Source organism: Lagopus leucura, unplaced genomic scaffold (assembly GCF_019238085.1).
Source record: "Lagopus leucura isolate 7727_CA_CO unplaced genomic scaffold, USGS_WTPT01 Super-Scaffold_100034, whole genome shotgun sequence".
In the NCBI taxonomy this organism is placed as follows: Eukaryota; Metazoa; Chordata; class Aves; order Galliformes; family Phasianidae; genus Lagopus; species Lagopus leucura.
In genome coordinates, this window is record NW_024962283.1 from 339,641 (window position 1) to 364,318 (window position 24,678).

General features: G+C 55.8%; 1 protein-coding gene across 4 annotated transcripts in view; it reads right to left on the minus strand.

The window, feature by feature from the left end:
* CDON (cell adhesion associated, oncogene regulated) overlaps positions 1-21,944 on the minus strand; it is a 39,774-nt gene extending 17,830 nt beyond the window's left edge. For 3 of the 4 annotated variants that reach the window (XM_042882499.1, XM_042882501.1, XM_042882502.1), the window contains exons 1-8: positions 21,884-21,944; positions 9,029-9,123; positions 7,342-7,614; positions 6,449-6,592; positions 6,055-6,198; positions 5,563-5,850; positions 4,535-4,804; positions 521-804 (exon numbers count right to left, since the gene is read on the minus strand). In XM_042882499.1, coding sequence (XP_042738433.1) covers positions 521-804; positions 4,535-4,804; positions 5,563-5,850; positions 6,055-6,198; positions 6,449-6,592; positions 7,342-7,614; positions 9,029-9,095 — 1,470 coding nt within the window. In that variant the 5' untranslated portion in view covers positions 9,096-9,123; positions 21,884-21,944. Of the gene's footprint in view, positions 1-520; positions 805-4,534; positions 4,805-5,562; positions 5,851-6,054; positions 6,199-6,448; positions 6,593-7,341; positions 7,615-9,028; positions 9,124-12,221; positions 12,241-21,883 lie in introns of those variants that run through there. The other variant, XM_042882500.1, reaches the window with a different exon arrangement.
* Positions 21,945-24,678: the final 2,734 nt, after the last annotated feature.

Consider the following 24,678-nt stretch of genomic DNA (forward strand, 5'->3'; position numbering starts at 1 on the left):
CTAACAGGTCAGACACCAAAGCGTTCCCTCCAGGCTAAGACAAGATCAGGATGTGGAGGATTAAAAAGCTTATGAAGAATAACCCAACAGCTTTGCCACAAAGGAGACTGTTTGCTTGCAAGAACGGCATTGCTGGGCTCTCGTTTCCCTCAGAACAGCTCACTGCAGGCACGCTGTTTTCAAGGACATGAGAGGTACCTGCTTAAGGAGTCCCAGCTCACCTCCACATCTGATGAATTCAGTCTAAAATGGGCTGCAGCGTGCTGCTCCTTCCCTTTGATAGGTCAGGCTAACGCTCAGCTTTCCTTCTGATCTCAGTGTAGCCACAGCAAACCCCATCAAGTGGGCTCACCTGAACGCACCTTTAGCACCACAGATGCTGAGTGCCCTGGAGCCCAACTCCCCACGGCCATAAAGATACCATAACAAACTAAACCGGGGATCAGTCCCACACAGATCCAGATGAGCAGCGCGCCGCCTGGCGCAGCCATCCGGGAGCAGACCGCCGAGGGGCCGTTACCTTGCGGTACTTCACAAAGTAGGCATTGATGGGCAGGCCGCCGTCCCGCCCCGACCGCCACAGCAAGGTGTAGACATCTGGGCTGAGCGTCTGCGGGGGGCTGAGGATGATGGGCGCCTCGGGGGGGGAGATGCTGCCCCACGGTTTGTCTGTTGCAGCCGTGTCCAAAGGCAGCTTTGGTGGAGCTGAGCTGGGAAACGCCGCTTCCACATCGGAATCTCTGCGGCTTTCATCACTCTGGGCAGTCTCTGTGAGAGCCATTTCTTCTGCTTTCGGGCCGACTCCTACAGGGAATGCAAAGCAAGGAGCCTGGTTACATCTCCGGGCAACACACGCTCGTCCCACATGGAGGGCATGCTGTTGGAGCTGTGGATGCTGCCAAGGGCCTTCAGTGCTCCCTTCTGACTCAAACCATGCTCCGACTGTATGAAATCACAGACCTGCTGGTGCTCAATGAAGGCAGAGCAAAGCACAGCCGAGGGGTCCCCATGCAGACCTGCTGCACTCAGCCCTGCTTTCCCCTCTTCACTTTCCCCTTGGCCAAAGACCAAACAGCCAGCAGGCACCATCCGTGGGCACAGCCTGGCTGCCACCTCCAGACAGGGAGCAGCAGCACTGTATATTAACAGCAAAGACATACAGCCCCACTTGTGACACAAACGGAGTAATTTTACATTAATTGCAGTTGTACAAGGAACGTTTCATGCCCCGGACTGGCGTGTGCACAAGAGGACATTCTCCTACCTCCGTTTCTGAGGTTTTCACGGTAATTTCAATCAGCTTTGAAAGCTGCACAACTCGACTACATATCTGAAAACGTGTGCTGAGAACAACCTCACCTTACAGAGTGACCCAGCGCACAACGCAGTGCCGGTGCGCCCCGAGAGCCCGGCCCTGCAGCCCATTGCCTGCTGAAAATACAACGCATCGGAGTGCGGGACAAAAAAGCACAGTTCTGGTGCAGGGCTCCGCAGGGCCGGGCGGGGAAGGGGCGGCAGGTTGGACGTCTGACACTGAGCAGGACAAGAAAACGTCAGCGCGGTGAGAAGGATGGCTGGGAGCAGCACTGCAGCCCAGATGTGCCGGGCTGCGTCCCGCCCGCGGAGCCGGGGAGGTTTATGTTACGTGCGGGGTCTGCAAGGGGAAGGGAATGAAGGGAACTTGGTTTACAAAACAAACAAATTCCTCGGTAACGCACAGCCCAGGCAGCGCTGGGCCGGCTGACTCGGATTCCTCCAAACCTCCATTAAAATACCAGCAGCAAGTGTGGCTGCTATTTTTGGCCACTTTTTAAAAAGCTGGGAAGGGAAGGAAAGCTCTCCTTTCAAAATGAAGACACTCCGCAAGCATTTGTTCCTTCCTATTTGTTTGGGAAGGCGTCACAGCTCAGAGGCAGAAGGGCTCGGCCCAAGGAGAGGAACCCGAAGGCGGGCACGGCTGAGAGCCACCGCAGCCCGGGAGGGAAAGGGTCTGTGCTGCTGTCAGTGCGGCGGGAGAAAGTGATGCATTGCCACACGGGATATTGGAAACAAATGCTGTCGCGGCTCCGGGAGCCGGAGGGACGGCGCACTGTGATGGACGCGGGTCTGTGGGTGGCACACATGGGTTGGTGCCTGCTGGCCTGCGGAGCGCTGCGGTTACGGCTGGTGACAGCAGACCTGCAGTCATCGCTGTGTTTATTGCTCCGGGAGGGGACTCATCACCCACTGGCAAGTCAGTTGTGTTTTGCTTTCAGAAAAACAATCCCGGGTAACAGTTTCCATGAGGCAACTCCAAGCCCAGCTCCGGCTGCTCAGCTCCTGCTGTGGCTGCCCATGCTCACCCACGCACAGCCTGCTGGCTGCGCTGCCCCGAGCGCCTGCTCCTCCTCCCCTGTCCCGCAGCCCTGCCAGTGTGACCCCCCTGGGTCAGACCGAGAGCTGAAGTGCCCCAAACCCACCTCCAGCAGCAGCCAGAAGCAGCGCCTGGGGAAGCTTTACGCCTGTTCATCTCCACGCTGAGCGCTCCGCCCCTCTTTGCACTGAGGCACCAGCAGTTCCTGACCTGCTGGCATCCCCTCTGTTTGCACGGCAGCAGAGCAACCTTTGTGCTTTGCCATCAGTGCAAACAGATTGCATTCCCCGGCGCTTCTCCCCTTCCCAAAGACCCTAAGGGTTCTCTGACAGCTCTGCCTGTGCAAAGGCTGGGAAACCTCTGCAGGGTGCGTTGTGCCAGCTGTCCACCTCCAACAGATCTGCTCCTTCTCATGCTTTACACCAACCTGCCCACCCCTCACACCTCCTGCAGCACATTTTCCTGCTTCAATTCCATTGGACAGAAGCTGTTCTGTAGCTATGGGAAGATTCTGCCATGCAACCACCGCAAGAGTCTAAAAGAGACTTGAAGTGCTACAGACACAGGACCCCAAGGCTATCATTTTACATTGCGGTGGTTTCTCACTATGGTGGTGGCTTGAGCTGCCGTGTCAGCTTTGAAGCCCATGCAATGAACCAGGTCATGGAACAGCTCCAGCAGAAAGGAAAAAAATAAATACATTTTTCAGCCAAACGCTCTCACTGTGTGCTGGAGCGCAGAAGAACCGCTGGGGCAGAGCTGAGGTTCATCCTACTCCAATGCAGTGCACTGAAATCACAGCCTGCAGCACCCAATGAGCACCTGGCACAAACTGCTGCCACTCATCTGACGGGCTGAGCGTGGTTCTGACACGGATGGGGGCTGCTTGGAAACCCCAACGGCTCCCAGAAAGTACTTAAGGACTTTTATATGCAAACCAAATGCTGTAACCACGCCGCACCACAATCAGCAGCGAGTACAGCATATTAGAAACCGATAAAAGTGAATAAACAAAACATTAAACTTGAACTCGCAGCCATAAAACTCTGAGGCAAAGCAGTTGGGTTTCTGTTTGATACAGACTGAACTCTGGGATGACATTGAGCTTTGCTTCCATTCAGCAACGTCCAACAAAAACTCACAAATGAACCACTTGATGGGATCACATTCATTCCATTTTTTTCCCCTCCCCTTCCTCCAAGAGAACCTTTCAGCATCTTTGCAAATCGTACAGATGAGTCAATTTGTATAATGAAGCTCGAAATCCATGAGTCCTAAATCCCACTGGCACTCAGCTAAACATCCAGAGACCAGATGCTGTAAGAGCTGGAAAATGAAGCCGTGTCACATTCAGGTTGGAAATGAGGAACAATCTCTCCTCCAAAGAGCAGCGCTGCACTGCACAGCTGCCCAGGGAGGGGGGCAGTCACCATCCTTGGGCGTCCCAGAGCTGTGGGGATGTGGCACTGAGGGATGTGGGCAGTGGGCACGGGGGGTGGGGTTGGAAATCTCAGCCTCCACGATTCTGTGACCCTAGAGCTGATGGAAGCACACAAACCACTCCGCCTTCCCTGTGCATTAAGGCCATAATTGCAATACGTGCAGAACCGCCCGGCTCAGCCCCCCAGGGCAGAAAGCAAAGCCTCTCCATCTGAGACAGTGCCTTGCACCACGCCTGCAGTACGTGAGCATCACCTCCAGAACTGAAAATCGTTCTGCTAACTTAAGGGTATGAAAAAGGCTTAATTACTCAGCAGCCCACACTGTTCAGAATACCAGTTCATCCAGTACCCTGATTCCATTTCAGCATAAACTGTGCCGAATTTAACCACAAACTGGTTTAATTGCAGCTGGCAATCTGCAGTTTCAAATGCGGAGCAACCACAACACCTCAGAAACACCTGCAGCTCCTACCATGCACCTGACAGCACTTATCTGCACCGTGAGCTGCAGGCGGTGGCCGGAAGCAGCAGAGACAAAAATCAGCGAGGAGAAAACACAGCAGAACGAAGCTTCAAGTCACCATCCTGATGTGCTCCAGGCAGCCATGCGGTACCGAGGGCACAGCCAGCGGGCACGGTGGGTTGGACTGGGCACCCAGGAGCTCTCTTTCAATCTCAGTGATTCCACAGTCCTTACAGACGCTTAATTTGCTTTCCTGGAGGCCTGCAGTGCTCCTACCTGCCTGCACGTGAAGCCTCCCGGCCGACTGCGCAAAGCCAACGCCGTTATCTGCGACGCACTGGTACACACCGGAGTCCTGCACGGTGACACCACGGATCTGCAGGCTGCTCCCCTGCAGGAAATGCCGCGGGGAAGCACGGAGGGGTGCAGCATTGTGCAGCCAGGTGAGGGCTGGAGCGGGGCTCCCGTGGGCAGCACACCGCAAAGACACCGTTGTGCCGACGGCCACAGTCTCATCTTGCAGTCCTTTGGAAATCGAGACAGGTTCTGAAAAGAGAAATAGTTCTGTGTGGAGCACTGCACGTATCTGAGCCTAAATCCTGAAAAATAGCTCTGGAAATGTGAAATGTTAAACCTATCCCATACAAAGGCTCAGAAGGGATCGTGCGGTGCTGGTTCTGCGCACCACAGGGCTGCTGTTCCCCGTGACTTGCTTAATTTAATGGTCCTTTCCTTCTATTCCAACCAATCATGTTTGCAGTAATACTGTTAATAAAACATTTGTGCTTTCAAAATAATTCTTTGGCAACGTCCCCGTAACAAAAGGTGCACATTATGTCAGCAGCCCATTTTCCAAGTTCCTTTGAGGTACGCACTGAAAACCAAACAAAAACAGCAACGGAGACCAAAACCTCAGAGGGGAAAATGACTGCAAAGGAAAGGAGAGATGGGGAACCGCACGTGGACACAGAGGTGGCCAAAGGAATTCCTTTTGCTTTTGCCCTCATCCAAACACAGCACCTCCCCCTGTCAGCTCCCTGTTCTCGTGCTGCCCCCAAACAGCACCAGCTCTGCAGCGTCATCAGCTGCACACGTACCCACATTTAGCACTGCAGAATGAGCACAGCAGCGTGCTGTGGTTTGTCTTCTTAGGTTGTTAAACTGCTTCTGGCTGCAGAGCATTTGAAAAGAGACCAACGTGAATTTTAACCGGGGAGAGATGAGATACGGACGCGCCTGTTTTAATATCCAACTTGTCATCGGACGCCAGAAACAGAGGCCGTGAGAGAGGCTTCATTTCTTACCGAGCACGGTGAGCGAGTAGTTGACGTACGTCACCTCCCCCAGCCCGTTCCCCACCACGCACGAGTAGTTCCCGGAGTCCTCGGGCTGCAGCCCCTCCGTCACCAGGTGGGAGTGCTGCAGGGCCCACCTGCCCCCGCGCAGCGCGTCCCGGCCGTCCCTCTGCCATCGCACGGCAGCTGCAGGCAGCCCTGCAGCCACGCACTCCAGGGTCAGCGGGCTGCGCTGCGGCACGGCCAGCGCCTGCGGCTGCCGGGGGTGCAGAATGCGGGGCTGTGCGGCGGAGGAACCTGGAAGGAAGGAGAGCAGGATCAGCTCCGGGGCCTCTCGGCCGCACGCTGCCATTGCACCCATGGCCCCAAAGCCTTGCACTGCTTTTAACACAGGTCCAGCCACCCGGCAGCGGTCACAAGCCCTGTGCACGGCAGCCAGCGCCTGGCCGAGCTGCGCCCATGCCCTCCAGGTGTGTTTGTTCTGTGGAGCTGAGCACTCACGTGTGACGACGAGCTTCCTCCCGGTGGGTTCTATTCTGAGGTCGTGAGTGACGGGGTTGTAAGCAGCACACCTGTAGGACCCCCTGTCCTCCATGGACACATTGAGGATCTGCAGGTTTCCCGACGGGAGAATTAGGTACTTATCTGAACAAGTGGGGAAGAAGAAAGTTGACTTAACTTCATCTGAAATAAAGACATTTCTATTTTCTAACAACCTGTCATACAAGCCAGCCCACTCTACATTTAGAATCACAAAAAATCACGCTGCTACGAGCAGGACATTAATTTACAAAGGGTTTGATGAAGCAGGGAGCCCAGAACGGCGTGTGCGCACCTGCAGCATCAGAGTCCCTTCCATAAAGCCCCACGGCCACCGCTGGGCACTGCTCCTCACCTGCGGGCTGCAGCCACTTCCCTCGCGCTCGGAAGCGGATCTGAGCTCTGGGGTTGCTCTGCGGCACTGCGCAACTGATGAGCGCCGTTCCTCCTTCCTCTGCCACAATGACGGGTGTCGGCGATGGGGCGAAGTGAGCCAAACCTGGAGGGAATTACGGGAGGTGATGAGCAACCGAGGGTGGGAAAGGGAAGAGAGGGCCTGGTGTTCATCGTGGGCTCCGATGGCAGCACGGCATGCAGCTGAAGTCAACGCTTGGAGCTTTCCCATAAGAAACATTACAGTGCTTTTCTGCGGTTATAACTGATCAACGCTGAACACGGTGGCATCCTCCACTCATTGCTGTGAGCAAAGCAGTGAGCAGAAGGCCTCAGCAGCCCCTTCAGGTGTGCTGCAAAAACCTCAAAAGGAAGGCAGAAGTGTGAATTCTGCTCCTCTGCGCCCTTCGTGCTCACAGCACCTCCCAGCTGCTCTGCTTTCCTACAGCAGCCACCCCACAGCTCTCCTGAGAGGGTCTTGCTATGGGTCACTACTCTACCAAAACACTTCTCACACTCAGAAGAAGTTTTCCTCCCGGGGGGATTTTGGACATGCTCCATAGATGAGATACCCTTACACAAAATCACTCAAACCCTGCCTGACAAAGGCTTGATTCAGACAGCACTGCGATCCCAAGCAGACACACAGGAACACCCCACACCCACAGCCAGCACCACATCATGGGAAACACAGCGCGTCCTCCCAGCTCCATTCAACGCACACCTCCAAGGACTGAGACCCACAGCGGGTCCCAGCGCCCGATTCCCCTGCAGCAGAAAGAAAACAAACCACACAGACGCACTGAGGTCTCTGCCATTCGCCCGGAGTGAGGAATACAAACCAAACCGACTTACTGCCCATGGACACCACCGCAGCCCTGCTCAGAACTGCGCCCGCGCTGCTGCTGGCCACGCACTGATAGCGGCCAGCCGTCGCCGTGCTCAGGGAGGCGATGCTCAGAGACCCGTGCTGGATTTGCACCCCTGGCAGCCTGCTGCCCAGCGGCTCTCCATCCAGCAGCCAGGAGATGCCAGCTGTCGGGGGCTCAGCGGAGCAGCGCAGCACCACGGGGCCACCGGGCTTCTGGACAGCAGAGACGGGCTCGGAAGTAAAGCGGGGAGTCAAGTCTGAAAGGAAGCAAACGGCCCTGCGTCAGTGAGCTGCGCCTGTTAATGCATCCACACGAGCAGCCGCGATGCCATTCAGAGGAACGGATGTGAACGGAATATGGCCATGTTGAGGTCTGCTCTGCATCCAGCAACAGCCGGGATGCAGCCCTTAAAGGGGCTCAGATGGGACTGCAGGGGCTGGGAGCAGAACGATGCACTGAGCTCAGCGAGGCTGCGTGGGCAGCGAAGGACCTGGGAGCACCAAGTGCACGACTTCATTGGGATGAGCGATGAATTGGGCAGCCCTTATCTTCAGCAAGGCGAGCAGGCAGGGAAAGCTGCTCGTAAATAAAAGGCTGAGCTCCAGAAAACTTGGTGAGGAAAGTCCATTGATTTGCCAGAAGAAAATTCCTGCTTGTTTGAGGAATTTTTTTCCTGTTCTGGCCAACAAAACATTGGGAATTATTTCCATTTGTTTTCTGTGGGATTCTTTGCTGAAGATTTTGGACGTACTAAGTGAGAAAAAGGCACTTAACACCAACAGGTCCTGTTTGGTTAGAAACAGGGGGGGAATATTTGCACATGGGAAGGGCGGCAAGGGAAAATGATTCTGAGTTTGTAAATAAGCTGAAAAGGCCCAGACAGGACAGACTGAGAGCAGGGAAAATGAAATCCAGGTTGGATGCAGCTTTCTCATAGGTGGGGCCCTCAGCTCACTCTGCCTCTCAAGTCAGCCCGTCCGGCCGCTTACAGAGATGAGTTGCAGATGAGAAACTGCACATTTTTAACAGAACCATAAACCCAACTATCTGCATAAACATAAAACACAACTGGAAATTAAAGCGTGGCTTCACTTAAAAAAAAAACAACAAAACACAACTACATGAAATCCATAAAAACGGTATCCAAGCACTTCTCAGGACTGCAGATGTACGATTTTAGCCTTTAATTACAAAGCTGCTTTTCCTGATAGCGGGGTTTGGAGCTCAGGGCCAGCAGTGATGGCTGCACTGCCCCGTCCTGCAGTGCCCACACCGCGCTCACAGCGGGCAGCGCCGGCCCCGCAGATGGAACTCATCTCCCACGACGGCTTGAAAAACAAAATTTATCCCATTTGCTTATAACGACTGCCTATGAAGTGCTAAAAGTAGTAAAAGCTTCTTTTTTGTGTGGTTACATTAAGACAAGCTGACTACACAGAGCAGATGTGTCAATTAAAACCATCCCTCTGCTTTTTTCTACACGCCAGAGACGTTCCAACCACTGCCTTGCATCGACGTTCGCAGCTCAGAGATCCCACTCCCCTTTCCCTTCGCAAGCTGCAAACCCCTCCCAACCCCACGGGAACCGAGATGAGAATCAGAGTCCCAGCTCATCCACAGAGACCCCAGAGAGCAAAGCTTGGGGCTCAGCCTCACCAACAGGTCCTTACCTGAGCTGCTGGCGGCGATGAGCGCGGCGGCGAGCAGTGCATGCAGGCAGGCAGGGGCCGAATGCATAGCGCCCGGACAGCAGGCACCACCACAGCTGCAAAGCAAACACACAGATGTCTACGGGAAGGTTCAGGAGTTCTTCTTTCAGCTCCCCTACAACAAAGTGTTTGGGGATGAAAAAAAAACATGGCGCAACCAGGAAACTGCCCAAACTCTCCGCAATATAGAAACCATCTGCAAAAATGAGTTACAAGTTGAGCTTAACTATGTTTCCAAGTCCAATTCTTAATATAAGATTTTTCCACAGCTGGGATACGCAGCGCACGCACCGAGCCGCACCGCCTTGATGAATGAGACTACTTGCCAACCAGAGGAACTGAAGTCCAAAATAAACAGCTTATCTATTGCAGATAATATTGTTTGCAAACAATAATCGTTTGGCCATCCATCAGCAGCTCCACTTGTTTAACAAGGCACGAGGATCCACGTCCCACAGCAGCAGCTCACAGCCCTGCAGCCGCTGATGGGAAGCGCTGCCCCGCAGCCCATCAGGGCAGCATCACCAGCAGACCCCGGTGCGCTCGGGTCGGAGAAGTCCTCCGGATCCCGGCGCTGCCTGCATTGCTCAGCCACAGCCCCACGTTCTGGGACGGCCCAGCACGGTGACCCCCAGCAGCCGTGCCAGCACAGCGCTGCCCTGTGGGCGAGGACTGCAGACCTCCCTTCCCATGCAGCACAGATCTCCAACGCGGCGCTGTCATGGAATGCTCTTCTCCCAAACAGCCCCAAGCCCCACAGCTGCCACTCACTGCGTTCTGTGCCGCCCTCCACCCTGCGATGATGAATAAGATCTGGGCCCATTTAGCACAGTTACCTCATTTATCAGTCTGCCCGCAGCTCACCATACAGCCTCGCTGCTGATAACACCCAGCACCACGGGACAAGTCTCATCTGTCACATCTGTGCACAAACCCCTCACCCACACAGTGGCCACAGAAGTGCATCTGGGCAGCGCTCCGCTCCCAAGGACCACATCCAGAGATCCACAGCACAACCATCCCACGGTTTATTTAAAATCACAGCATTTCATCATCAGTGTCACCGAGAAGTGCCTGCGCAAAACACGCGTCGGGAAGAGGCTCTGATCATAATAAAAATATCACTCCAGATTTTATAGAACTATTTACTTCCAAACGCTTCTGCCTGCGATTCCGCCTCAAGTTTACAGTGACAGCTTTAGGAGGGGGAGAGGAATCCCGAGGAGCTGTGCTGCCGTTTCGGGGCGGCTTCACCCGGGGCCTCCCAGGTCCTGGCAGAGCGCAGCGCGGCCGCTCCGCTGAGCGCAGAGTAAACATGCAGAGAACTTGTTAACATCAAACGCTGCTCTGAAGAGGCTGGGGGGCAATGTTGCTTTTTGCCAAATCTTCCCCTGACTATTTATTTATGAAAAGCAATGAAACGTATATTCTAGGTCAACTTTAACCCCGGCACATGGAGCTACTGGGTTATTCTGCAGCTGTCTTTTCAAACAAGGCCAGCTCATTATCTTTAACTAAACTTTATCTTTGGTGATCTACTTTATCCGGGCTCTGATTTCCCTCTGTTTATCTTTCTCTTCACATGTTCCTGGCTGCCAGTGTCAACAGCTACTCCTCTCCGACCCAGCAGTCTGGCTGGCGGAACAGAGACGTCAAACAGCGCACAGAGCACTGGGGACACTGCACCCCAACTGGAGGGAGGAACGAAGCAGCAGCTCTACCTGGGCTGGCACCCAGCAGCACCGCCCGGCAGCCAGCAGGGACCTCTCCTCACATCACTCCTGGGAGCGCTGCAGACTCTGCTCATGCGCACAGACGGACCCCACGAGTGCTACACAACCCAAAGGAGATTTGCTTCTCTTCCACACTTCGCCCCACATCACTGCAGAACTCCCCACGATGGAGAGAAAAGAGACCACAGCTCACCACTGTGGAGATCTTAAGACACTCAGTGGATAAAGTCTGCCTCAAGCATTACATGCTGATACATATCCAAGTGTTGAATTGCCCAAGGGATGGGAAAAACAGAACGTTTCTGCTCTGCCATCATTTCAGTACCACACAGCTCCCACTCTGACCACTGCACATGACAGCAAAGCACTGCCAAGGGCCAGCAAGGTGCTCACGGGGCAGAGCAAGGAGTGCTTTGCTTGGATGCCACTCCAGTTACGTATCTCAGCCTGCAGGATGCAGGAGCACACAGGAGCATCCACGGCTTCACTCCCTGCCCCTCACCTGAGTTCATCCATCCCCACCACTGCAGCATCAGATGCTCCACACTGTTCTGAAGGAAGAGGTGTCACGGATGAGTCTATCTATAATAGAATACATTTACAATCCTTGTGGAACTCCAATACTGATAGGAATTACAGCAATTTTAATGGAGCAGAACAGAAGTGGCCACAGTTCCATGGGCAGAGGGAAGCCTTTCCACTCCCAGTGCCAACGTCTCCAGACCTGAACTCACACACAACAGAAAGCCGCACTGTGGCTTATTTCCCCCCTCCACTGAAACCTCTTTATCTAAAGCAATTTTCCAATTGTTTTCCTCCAACACTTGAATTCTTTGCTGCTCTGATATATTCTAGTCAATGGGAACAAGGAAGATAAAGGACCTGGGCTAGGAGATAGAGGAGTCCCAACCACTCCAATGAACGCCTGCCTGCAGAAAGCACCCTGCACACACAGAGCCATAAATAAACACACACCTGATACCTTCTGGGAGATCATTAGGAAGATGGAGTACTCTGAAGGACAGCGTAATTCTAGCTGTGTGCCTCATTTGTCACTGATCCCTCATAATTGGTCCCCAGCAGCCCTAGGGACAGCACGCACCCATCAGTCACAGCCCTGTGCTGCTCACTGCTGTCAGCAGCATCCCGCAGAGCAGGACTGGGCTCTGTGCACCTGCTGGAGCTGCGGGCATCCCCGCTCCCTGTGGGCAGTGGGAGCAGATGGCCTTTAAGGGTCCCTTCCAATTCGAACCGTTCTACAACCCTCCGTCCTTTGGGTCACTGCTGGGACTGCCCCGCTCCCACACCTGACCACAAACCCCGCTCTGCCTGTTGCTGCTGTAACGCCTGGTGCCGTTGGGCTGCACTCCATGCAGAGCAGCCACTGCATTCCCACCCAGAGCTCCCTCCCAGCGTCTGACCTTCAGTGCAGGTCCGGCACACCCGGAGCCACAGGAGGACGGGGTCCCAGCATGGAGCCCTGCGAGCACCAACGCAGCACAGCGCCGGGGAGGAGGAGGAGGAGGAGGAAGGAAACGGCAGGCCGAGGAACAGAGGGAGGTATTCAGGTTCCCCACTCCACCTCCAGGAGCTGACAGCCCTGCGAGCAGCCCAAGGAAAAAGTGACGTCTGCCCGCCGCAGCGCTGCCCAGGGCTGCACAGACCTGGAGGAGTCACCTCTCCATCCCACCGCCCCTCCGAGCGCAATCCGGACAGCCTGCAGAGGCACTGAGCACACTCTGCCTTATTTGTTTTCCTGGCAACTCTGCAATCCAATCAATTTTTAACTCGCTTTCCCAGATCCGCTCTGTACCAACAACTGCAGAGTTTCAAAGCAGTGAAACTGGGGGCAAATGAAACCCCCGGAATGAAGCGAGGCACCGCACCTCCAGCATGAGCAAGCTGAGTTGGGTCATTAAATCTCACACCAAGACACCTTAAAAAAAATGTGGTATTGAAGCCTGTGGCATTCCAAGAGAAAGCAATCAGACATTCCTGCAGCCCCGGCTCCTCAGTGATCTGCAAAGCCTTTGATCACTCACTGTCTTCATGCTGTCCTCCTGGGGTCCTGCAAAATGAGTGTAACAGCTGGCACAGAGACTTCATCAGCTTTGTGCGGGGCTCTGCGGCACGGCGTGGAGAGCAGACGGCTGTCACTGCACACACTGCACACACTGCACACACTGCACACACTGCACACACACTGCACACACACACACTGCACACACATTGCACACACACTGCACACACACTGCACACACACACTGCACACACCGCTCTGCACACAGGGCTGAGGGCACCCAGAAGGATCCCAAGCTGCCCCAGCGCCATTTTTATGAATGCTTAATGATCTCTCAATCATTAGCATCAGCCTTTAAAAAGCAAATGCAGCACCTACAGTGTTCATTACCCTCCCCCTCCCCCCTTTTCAGGGTCTCAATCGAGGCAGTCAAGCATGCAAACTGATCCTGTCGCCAGCAAAAGCATTTCCTTTCACTGTGGTCAGCCAAAAGCAGGGGAAGAAAATGGAAGTGACTTGGAGTTATGGCACCAAAAAGGCCAGACAAGCAAGGAAATAATCAACTCCACATGAGCCACTTCTAGCCCATCACAATGCAAAGGGCCCACGACTAACCCCAGGAAAGGTCAGCGGGACTATGGGGGTCAGAAGCTGAAAAAGGCAATAGTGAGCAGCTGCCAGCTGCAATAAGAATCAATGTGTTCCTAATTACGCTCTCCAAGAGGAGACCCCAACACCGAGGAGCCGTGCTGCAGTCACAGCTCGTGTCAAAAAAAAGAAGTGCGCCCATTTTACTCTCTCCACCCCGAGCACTGAAACTGGAGTTTCTGCGTTACTAAATTGCAGGAAGCCGAGCAATGGAGATAAGCAATCAGGCATTTACATAAGGGTTGGGGTTTTGTTCAGACACCATCACCAGGAATTACAGCATCGCCAAAGACGGGGCTGCAAGAGTTGCAGGAATAAAGTTCTGTACTCCAAAGGTGCTTCTGTGAATGCTGAGCCCTGAGCAACCAGCCCAGCACTCCCTGCATCCCAAAGCACACTTCAGCCCAAGAGGGAAAACCCCACCGGGATTTGCTGGGGAAAAGGATCAGAGAATGCACTCAGGGCAGCAGCAGAAACCGAAGGGCAGCGCAGGGCTCGGCGCCCAGCTGAGCTGTGCCACAGCAGAGCTGCTTGTCTGGACGCCCTGCAGCCTCCATCCTTTCTAAGCCACACAGGGATGTGCTTCTGCCTCCAGGCGGACGGAGCGCTGAGGATGAGGGAGGCAGGGATGTGGGCAGTGCAGGGCAGGGGCTGCATCCCTCAGCGCCTTGTGCAACATCAGCCCCTCCAGGCAGCGTTTGGTGCCACGGGACAGAAGTGACGGGAGAAGGCATTAAGGGCTGGGAACAAAACCCACATCGGCCCCAGAGCCGGCGTGCAGATGGAGCAGCGCCGCCAGATTCCTCTGAGCTGCTCTCAGGCCTGGGAAGCCTCACGGCTGGTATCAGCTGTTGGACACGGATCAAAGTTTAGCTTTCCATTAATCCTTTGAGTAATAAGTGAAGCTGATAGCGAATTTTTTCGAGAAGACAGTTAAGATTACTCAGATACTTAATTTGCACTCCAATATTTCAAAAACACCTTGACTTTAAAACCTCAGTCTTGGCGTACATATGGTCTTGATAGAAGCACGCACGCTTTGGCATCGGCTGCAGAAATGGATTTGTGAGCGGAGTGAAGAAAAGTTAACGGTTTGTGTGCTGCGCCGCCGCAGCTGCGCTGCTCTCGCAGAGCTCAGCCCTGCTGGCACAGAGGCGCCCGCTGGGACAGCCGGGATGCGACCCAGGGCACCGCGAGGCGCTCAGCTTCAGCAGGAACCTCAAAGCAAAAGGCTGACAGCCCCCCGCTGCCACGCTAATGAAGTGGGTATGGATTTGAGCTTCTGGCCTTGGGGGGAAGAAAAGGAATGGAGCATTAGCCTAATGTACAGCTCTGCTCGGCCGCAATTATCCTTAAATGCCTAACTAGGGGCTTTTAGACCCCGAGGGACCCAGAGGCACCATTAGTGGAACAGTCCCAAACGGCCCCTTCCCGCTCCCATCCCCATTCCTGCAGCTCACTGCTGCGCTCTCCCCGGCTGCTGGCAGTGCTCCCCATTCTTCCAGCACCACCGATTGGATCTTCTGATTTCCAGCCAAGTGACCTCATTGAGCACAGCATTTCACAACCGCTTCAGCCCAGCACCTTCCTCCAGGGCACGGCGCATCCCCCACCTGCAGCACCCACCACACGGGCAGAGAGGGGAGCACAGCGCTGAGCGGGAGGAGACAAACAACCACAGAGGGAACGCTGCACCCCAATGCCATGAAGCCTCAGGCCAACATACAGAGCACCTTCCCAGTATCTTTAAACTGCAAGAATGTGATAAGTTTGGGAAAATGTAGTAAACACAACTCCAAGTGAGGCACAGACCTTCCAGCAAGGGGACTCACAGGGCTGGCTGTCCTTGATGAGCATCTCTGATAGCTTCTCGTTTGTTAGCTCTCCAGTTGCTATAACCAGGGCCAAGCACAACTTTAAAAAGCACAAGAACTGCAGGGCTGCCCTGTCCTACAAGCCAAGCCGTACAGGTTCTCCGACAAGGGAGCTCACGTCCAAACACACTGCATGCAGCACACACTGCAGGGCCTGCCCAGCTGGGGAGCAGAAAAGTTCCCAAGAAGAGCCCCAGCAGACAGCAGGTTCATTTCTGAGGTGGCTGCAATGAGCGCTGACACCTCGTCCCTCAGCAGCAACAGCCCCAAAGAACAGCAAGCAGCTCTCCGTGCCCCCACGTCCAACTCAGTCTGTTGGAACTTGCAGGATCCATGCTATCCGTGATCCCTTAAAGGGAAGCACGACTATTAAATCCACACCTGCAGCCAGAATTTATAGCAACCCCATCGACTGCTGTCTGACATCATCGGCAATTAGGAGCCTGTGAACTCATGGCTGCAGGATATGGGAGGTGCGGGGAGCGTTACTGCAGGCTCTCACTCACCCTTCAGAATTCACTGCTGGTGGAGAGTGAATAAAAACAGGATTATGCATAAGAACAGAGCAGTCGAACAGTTCTGACTCTCTTCCCTGCTCCAGATTGTTGCTTTCCTCCTCGCACGGCTCAGCGCCGAGCTCAGCAGATAACTGCAGCCAGGACCGATCCCACCCCACGTCAGCATCCATCCCGTAGCAAGAAAAACAAGATTAAGGAGCACCGCGGCATTAGTCTTCATTTAAACTTGGCAAGGAGAGCAAGAGCTCTTTCTGTTGGCTCCTCTTTGTGTTTTTAAGCAGTCTCAGACTCAGCCAGAGAAAGGTGCCTGGACTTTTTAATAGTTGGGGATTAGAAAGGACAACACTTGTACACTTGCCAGACCCCAGATAAGTCGTGAATGCTTAGGTTAAGCAGGCGAGCATCTGCCTCCTGCAATATATACATTTCCAGAGTGAAAATAAACAGCTTCACACCTCCGGCTCAGAGAAGGGCTTCAGCTTCTTCTGCGTCCTCAACCTGCCACCTACCAGACAAGGAAAGGGCGCGGGGTGAAGGTCACTGCCAGCTCCTCCTGCAGCCCACAGGAGCGCAGCAAAGCACCGGGACCGGAGCAGAGCTGCAACCCACAGCAACTGCAGCTTCGTTTGCCTCCACCACGTTCTCCACGTGTGGCAGCCTACATATATAAGCAGTGACAAATGCACTAATTAAAAAAATGCCAGCTTAGAAACTCGACCATTTTTCAAGTGCTCAGAAGTCCATAACCCAGAGGGCTGCACCTCGAATTACTGCGAGCACTAAATTCATCGGAGATCTGCTTCTGTGACGACTTCCAGCGCTGCACAGACTCAATGCGTGGGGCCACACAGCCGCCGGCCCTCCTCCCCCAGCACCCACCATCCATTATCCCCCCCTGGGCTCCTCTCTGCCCGCTCCCAACAGGCACAGCAATGGGAAGCGCCTCAGTCTGAATATCTGAATTTAAAATTATACCATCGGGCCTAAAATTTCAACATATTTTGAGAGTTTTGGTAATAACATTTCTGATTACATCCGTTGCCAGCTTCCTTCTACACCCTTACAGAGATTTGAAGTATACATTCCAATTTCATTCGGCAACAAAGATTAGTGGCAAGAACAGAAAACATCTTCTGTTCCAAGAAACCCTCGGGGTTTTCCTCCTCAGCTCACATTTCATTAGAGGAGGCTCCAACCTCCGGGCTGCGATGTCACTGCAAGGTATTGAGGCAATCAGCCTCCGTGCCCCGCCAACACGCACGGATGGAAGGCTGCTGAGAAACAAAGGGCTCCTGAAGCGACTGCAGGCAAAACAGTTCCTTAAAAGTAACAGTCCTCAGCAAGCAGCACGCAGAGCCGGGCCTGGCCTTCCCTCAGCGTGGCTGCAATGCGAGAGCTGCGTTCTGCAGGGGAAAGGGGCAGAAGCCACGCGGCGCTGTTGCTGCTGCAGGCAGCGGAGCACAGCCACGATGCATCACCGCCCTCAGCACCCAGCCTGCGCAGCCCAGGGCACCCAGAAACTCCGCTGGGTGCTGCAGCGCTCGAGGCCACCACGTCCCCACGGGGCCCAAAGCAAAGCAATGCCACTGCCACGACAGCGAGCGCTGCTCCCTGAGACGGGGCTGCAGGCAGCTCCCAACCCTCACCCACCTGCAGACATCTGACACGGCCCCAAGCCTTCCCCCCCTTCCGTACGTGCTGGGATTTCAGCGGGCCCCGCAGAATGAGACGGTGAAGACAGACGCAGTTCGGTGGGGGAGGAGAGGCACGCACTATTAAACACATCATCTGTTTGGAGTGCTGGCTCCTGCTTGTTCTTGGTTATATTATTCACTCAGGAGTGGATTAATCCATCACTGCAAAAGAATCTCCTGATCTCAGAGATAAAGGCAACAAGTCATGTACTGACTGTCTGTGGATCCTCCTGAGAACCTCCAGCTTCTCTCATACCCTTATTTGGGCTGATCTATCAGCTCTTAACAAACAGCAAGCAAGAAGGGAAACAAGAACAGAAAAAACACCACCTCACAACAGGGACTGCAGTGGGGAGAGCCCCGCTCGGGTCCAGAGGGGATCAGAAACCCCAAAACACTCCTGTGGTTTGTGGCCACCAACTTCCTCCACTCTTGGTGCAGTTCCCCATGACGGCCACGTCCTCAACGAGGAGCACTCGCAGGGGTCACCTCCTGCACCAGCACATCAGTGAGAAGCCTTTCCTTGTCAGCCACATGGATGTCTTCTCTGCCAGCTGAGAGCCGAGGGAGGGAAACACCTCATAGCATCCACTCATAGGAACCACAGCATCTCCAACTGCATCGGAGCAGGCTGTTGCCCAGCAGTGCCAGCACACATCCCAGGGCACTGCAAGAGGAACGGGAGCTGCTGCAGCCCTCCCTGGGACAGCAGAGGTAGGGAAGGGGCAGCATCCGTAGGACGAGCAGGGCAGCACAGCCCACAGCCACCTTCACCCCACAGCCACCAGCCGGTGGTGCCCAGCCCTTCCCAGAGCACACAGCCCCTTTGTCTGAGCTCAGCTTGGTGCAGCAGCACTGCGTTGTGCACCATCACAGCCCAATTCCCACTGCAGCCCTTCCCCTCCTCTGCTCTGCTTCGGTATTTGTAGATTTGCTGCGAGGAAAACCCAGCGCGCAGACTTTGTACCACTCCGAGGTAGGAAACATTAAACTTGCCTTTGAATTAAACAAATAAGGCTCAACCACTCGGTTCATTATCAGATACAATGGTTGAAGTCTGTGGGGAAAACTAAACAGCAAAATCCAGCCCATAAATCAGAGGCGTGATCAGACAGACAGGTGAGGCCGGGGGCGGTTTCACGTTCCTGCAGCAGCTCAGTCTCGCAGCCCAGCACGCTCTGCTCCCCCAGCATTGCCCCCAGCTGCCAGGCAGGACCCAGAAACACTCCAACAGAGGGGGCTTATCTCCTGCTGCTCGTCAGGGGATTTACCACTTCTTTTTTATTTCTTTTAGCCTCCCCCCCCTTACTGTTTCAGTGAGCTGAATGGGTTTATGGGGCAAAGTATGGGGGAACAGCAAAGCCTTTCCCCTCCGCAACACTTAGCTCAGCTACATGAGAGCGCAGCTTTATGAGCCAGTTAAGCTCATTTAAAACTGGCTGCTGCCAAAAGGGGCTGCGCCCCCCCCTGCAGCCACCGCAGCCATCAGAAAATTTGGGGCACCCTTCTGAGCAGTGAACCCACCCAGCAGCATCCCCAGGGCACCAGCCATGCACCCTCTGCTCTGAGCCCCCGGGTGGTGGGAGAGCTCCAGCAGCTCACAGAGATGAGAGATGGAAACACAGCCCAGCTCGCGTGATCGTTTTCCCTTCTGTTGGAAGGCAGCAGAGATTTCTCACATCGGAAGAGCGAGGGCTTAATGGGAAAGGCAGGTGGTGCAGGCAGTGCTGAGCACACGGCTCGTCAAACTGCTGCAGGGCCATCAGCACAGCACCACGATGGGGCTGAGCAGAACCGTGTGACACACAGCCCTGGAAGATGCAGGGAGCCATCTACAAGGAAACTGCTGGAAGAACACCCAGAAAAAAGCAGCGTGCACATACACAGGCAGCTATCTATTCCAGGAATTCTTGAGATGGGTAATTGGAGACTGCTCTCGTTAGCAGAGAGCCTTCGTGCTGAGCTTGCGGAGGAGACTGTAGGGGTTGGGATGGGAAGAGGGAGGATCTCTCCCTGGAGAAAGAGGGAGAGACAACAGCAAGTTCAGGCAGTGCTGGGAACGCAGCTCTGGAAACTTGTCAGATGTTGCACTGCAGAACTGCTACAGACAACAGCACTCGGGGTGAATCGTTCCCATGCAGCTGGGAACGCTCCTGGGGAGCAGAGCTGCCAGCTGAGCCACCAGACTGCAACAGCAGCAGTGCACAGAGAACAGCCTGGTGCCAGCCTGGAAAGCCTGAACTGATAGGAAAGCAGGAGGTTCCCATCGAGAGAGGAACCGTGAGCAGCTCCCCTCCATACAACAGCACTGACTGCGTTGGCTGCACAACTCAGCTGTGAGATTCCCAAACAGCTTCTGCCAGCGCTCCTCTGCTCTTAGAGGGGCTCAAACACTGTCTGTATCTGAACGTGTGTGCGTGTCAGTGAGAGGAAAATGTCAAAGCAGGGAGGCTGAGAAAAGACTGAGGGCTCCAAACAAAGAAAACGCACTGCAGACCTCGGGTTGTTGTTATTAAAAAACACTTCTAGTTACAGGACGGTTCATCTCACAGCATTAAAAACCACAGAAATACTGCAGCAAGTGGGAAAGCTGCAAGCTCAGTGCTGGGGCTCCCTGAGAACATCAAACCCAGCACAGCTCTGAGCCTCTCTGGAACCGCATCCAGGAGCAGCAGAACCCGCAGCTGTCACACAGACACAGCAGCAGCCCCAGGATGGGCACCGTGGAGCTGCGCCAAGCCAAATCAAACCGATGAAACAGAACGCATCTTCATACGGCTGCGCAGATGGCTGCGTGCCTGAGAACACTGCAGGCTGCAGATCAGAGACACCCGGCTCTGCATGAGAAACCAAAAACGCCCCAAATCCACATTGAGTTACAAAATAGCTTCATCCTGATAGGACTTAACCATCTCACTCTTCTCAGCTTGGTTTTGGAAGCTGAAGCACTGCTGTCCTTACGTTGATGGTGGTGAGCAGAGCAGGACGGCACCCTGAGCAGCCGCAGCTCCCAGCAGGGTTCCCACAACAGCCAAGGCCTGTGCAGGCACTGCGGAGGGGTGGTGGGATGAGAAACACCAGCGCTGTGTGCCCGTGGAGCCAATCCATCGCTGTGCTTCACTGTTTCCACATCTGCAGAAGCAGGCTTTAAACAAGTAAGTGTGTTTCTAAGCTTTGACAGTTAAAATCCTCAAGTGACATCACCTGAAGTCGGAGCACAGCTGCCTTATTCCTCTGGCACATGGCTGTGCCAAAGTAAGCACGAGCCCCAGTTTATGGGCTGACAGCACACCTCGGGATGGCGAAAGCACTGCTGGGGTTTGCCCTGCAGCACTACGGCCCCTCCTGACTTCTTTCCTTGCTTTTGGGGGTAAGAAACACCACATTAAGGAGCACTGAGCCCCAGCAGAGGAGCACACAGGGTGCACCGACCCAACGAGTTTGGGTGGAACACCAGAACGGTGCTCACAAGGAGGAGGGCGATGGAAACCCACGGGGCAGCACAGCCCGGGGTGCCCCGCATGGCGCACGGGAGGGGAGCAGAGCACCCACCCCGACACGGCCGCTTACAAGCAGCTTAAGGGTGTAAATCGCGTTAATCCCCGTAACAAAGCTCCAGGCTCACCCTGGTGTGAATCGCTAATCCCTCTCCAAGCGGGGCTGCCCTCATCCAGAGCTCGGAGTCACAACAGCGCAGCGCCGAGAGGCGATCCCACCGAGCAGCCCGAGAGACCCCAACAGCACCGAGCAGCTCCAGGGGCCGCAGCACCGCTGTGCCCATCTGCTCAGAGCCTTCCCTCTTGTTTTGGAGGGGATTACTGGAAAAATGCACATTCCCCTTTTTATTGCTGTGTATATCGGGCTCTCCCCGAGGCAGCCTCCAAAAACGCAGCGCGTTGGCTTCAATCTCACGAGCAGCGCGCGTTTGGTTTGCTAAAATAAAAGCACGCAGGTCACAGTCAACCGGATCAAAAAGGTAAGGATTCACACCGCCTCACGCGAGCCGAGAGCTTCCACAGCGCAGCCGCCACTAATTGCAAAAGCACCTTTCCGTCTTAATGAGGGGGTGGACAGAGCAGCACCGGCAGCTGTCGGGAAGCGGCTTTGCGACAGGCGAGGATCGCGAGGAGCGCTCAACCTGCCTCGTGCAGCGATGACGCCCGGCCTGCAGCCGCAAGCAGGAGAGCAAAGCGGGAGCGGAACGGAGAGGCGGCGCGAGCGAGAGGCGAAGCGGAGCGGCTCGCTGTCAGTGGGCCGGGGTCGGCGCGCGCGTTAACGAGCGGGGCTCGGGCCGAGCGGCGCAAAACCCCCCGCGGCCGCAGCACTCACCGCTCCGGGGCTGACAGCTCCGCTCAACGCCGCCGTTCGGGGCTCGGCGGCTCGTGCCGGGGGTGCGAGGCGAGAGGCGCGCCGCGCGCACGCGGGCAGCCCGCAAGGAGTCACGCCGCGCCCGGCTGCCGGCGGCCGCATCCAGCCGGGAAACGCAGCTCCCGCGTCCCCCAGCCCGCAGGGAAGCGGCCCCGGCCCCGCTGCCTGCAGGCGGGGCGGGCGACCCGGCCGGGCGCCTCCCGCCCGCTCCCGCGAGCCCCGCCGCCCGCCGCCCCCGCCCCGCGGAGCGTACCAAGGGCCGGAGGAGCGGGGGGAGCGCGGCGGAGGCCCCCGCGGGAGGAAGCGGGGCGGCGGGCACGGGCCCTTTAAGAGGGAGGGGGCGGGGCGCGGGGCGCGCGCGGTGCTGCGGTAGGAGGGGCGCGCGCGCCCGCGGGCGGCTGAGCGGGAGGGGCGGCGCGCGGGGCGCGTGCACGAGGCGCGGCTTCGCTCGTGAGACTTTTCCCCGTGCAAAATTTCCCTGTGCAAGCGGGGCGTTTTGCTGCCGCGAGCGGCCGTGCCTGAGCGATCGCTGCGCACTGCGCGCCCCGCTCGGCTGCGACGTGAAGCCGCGTTCCCGAGCGCCGTGCAACGGCTGTGCGCGTGAACGTCACCTGTGGGCTCTGGCCGTGCGCTGCGTGTCCGCGTGCCCCATCGGGAGCTTCGCGCGAACGTGAGACGTGCGTTCCTGAGCGCCGTGCAATAGTTGTGCGCGCGCAAACCTCCGTGCACCGCACACCTCTCTGCGCCCCACGCGAGCGAGAGCTTGTTTGCATGAAAATGCGTGCCTGAGCGCTGCGCAAACTTCCCCCGTGCAAACATTACCCACACATCTGCATTCCCTCGTGCAGAGGGTTTTGCAATCCAAGGCTGTTCACGCACCCGCAGGACCTGCTGCACGCCGCTCTGCTGCGCTGCTCACCTCTGCCCCCGCGGCCCTTCAAGCGGCATGAAGGCACGGAGCTGCAGGGCAGGACGGGGGGAGTCGTTTGAGCCTTTCCAGAGCGCGGGGCTGGAGGCGCTCCTGCACGCTGCACACATGCTCTGCGCGCGATCCTCCAACTGATAACAGCGGAGAAAAAAACCTCTGCTTGGGCAGACAGTGCTAAAACCAACAAAAGTGGGCTTATCTGGGCTTGGAGCGCGTCCAAACGCAAACCGCAAGAAGATCATATTAAGCATCCGGGAAGCTCCCATCATTTGCAGCGTAATTTAATATTAACAGCTTGCTAAATTGCCCAGCATTAGACCTAATCTTTGGAATTAAACTCCGGAGTGGGGCGTCCCAGCTCCCGCGCTGCTCCCCAGCCCCGGCTCTCCATCCCTCCCGGCCCAGCTGTGCTGATGGCTGCGTGGGGATGGGATTGGTGCCCACGAAGGGCTTCCTGTCAAAGGGCCTCTCAGTCTGTGGGTCTTTGGGCAAACCCAGCAGGCCAGCGGGCTCTGCTACCCAGTGTTTACCAGCCCTAATTTTGTCCCTGCAGAGGTTTCCTGCAGGACGTCATTATTTCCACAAGTGCAAAAAGGGAGAAATGAGGAAAAGCACTCCGTGTCCCCAGACTGCCAGAGCGGGGGAGGAACGCTGCTCACATGTGTGCCTTGTGTGGGCAGGGACATGGGGGGACCACGGCTGTTGTCTGCTCCAAGGGATGCAAGTGGAGAATAGCTCAATAAAGGGGATGGAGATGGCCCTGATAGCAGATGGCCATGGTAGAAAATGGCTGTGATGAAAGATGACATCCCTGATGGGTGGAAGGCGTCCCTGATGGCAGATGTCCCCAGTGGAAGGTGGCCGTGGTGAGAGATGTCCGTGATGGAAGTTGTTTGTGATGGAAGATGGCCCCAATGGAAGCTGATGGCCCCAGAGGAAGATGATGGCCCCAGAGGAAGATGATGGCCCCAGAGGAAGATGGCCCTTCTAGCAGCAGCCCTCTAATACAGAACTGTTTAGGAGCAAAGTCAGCCCTAGGACAAGGTGAGCACTGGGCGCAGCCCAAGCACTGGATGCAGTCGCGCCGTTTCGCCCCGCAGTGCCGTTTACTGGGATGCCTCCAGGTTTCCATTATTTAAGCTGTGGCAGAGATTATTAGAAAGCATTTCCCACTCGTATAAAAACCAGATGCGCTTCGTCACGCTGCGATCACGCCAGGATTTGAAAACAAAACCGAGCAGGGCTCTCGGCATCCAGAGGGGATAATTACTCTTTGCGGGGGAAAAACAACAGGGAAGTGCAGGGCTGAGCTCGGAAGCAGCCCGGTGGGTTCGCCGCGTGCCGTTGTGCCCCCGCCGCCCCCAGCAGCCCCCGCAGGAGGAGGATTGGGCGGGGAGTGGTGAAATTTGCTCCTTTTCTTCTGCTTTGCCACATCGATGCCCCCTGAGCCCATTAGGGAGACCCAGCTGCCGCCGCAGCCCTTACATCACCCAAAGCGGGCGGTATTTGCATGAGAAAGCCCTCTTTGGGGGGGGAATTGCCTCTTAATTACGGAGCAGCAGTCACTTTAATTAGCATGTCTCCATGCTCTCTGGTACTTTGCATGGATTCAAATGAGCTGCTCATTAGGGACAAGCTACGCCCGTTAGCGGTGCGCTGAGTGAATTAACGCCGGCGGGGCCCGGGGGGCTTTCAGGGCCGTGCACGAAGATGCGTAACTGCAGCATCCTCGGGCCGAGCCGTTTCCAAATCCTCGCAGTGACGCAGCAGCTCCGGAGGTGACGCTGCTGCTTTGCACGCGTGGCCGCAGCGCGGGCGCCGTGCGGGG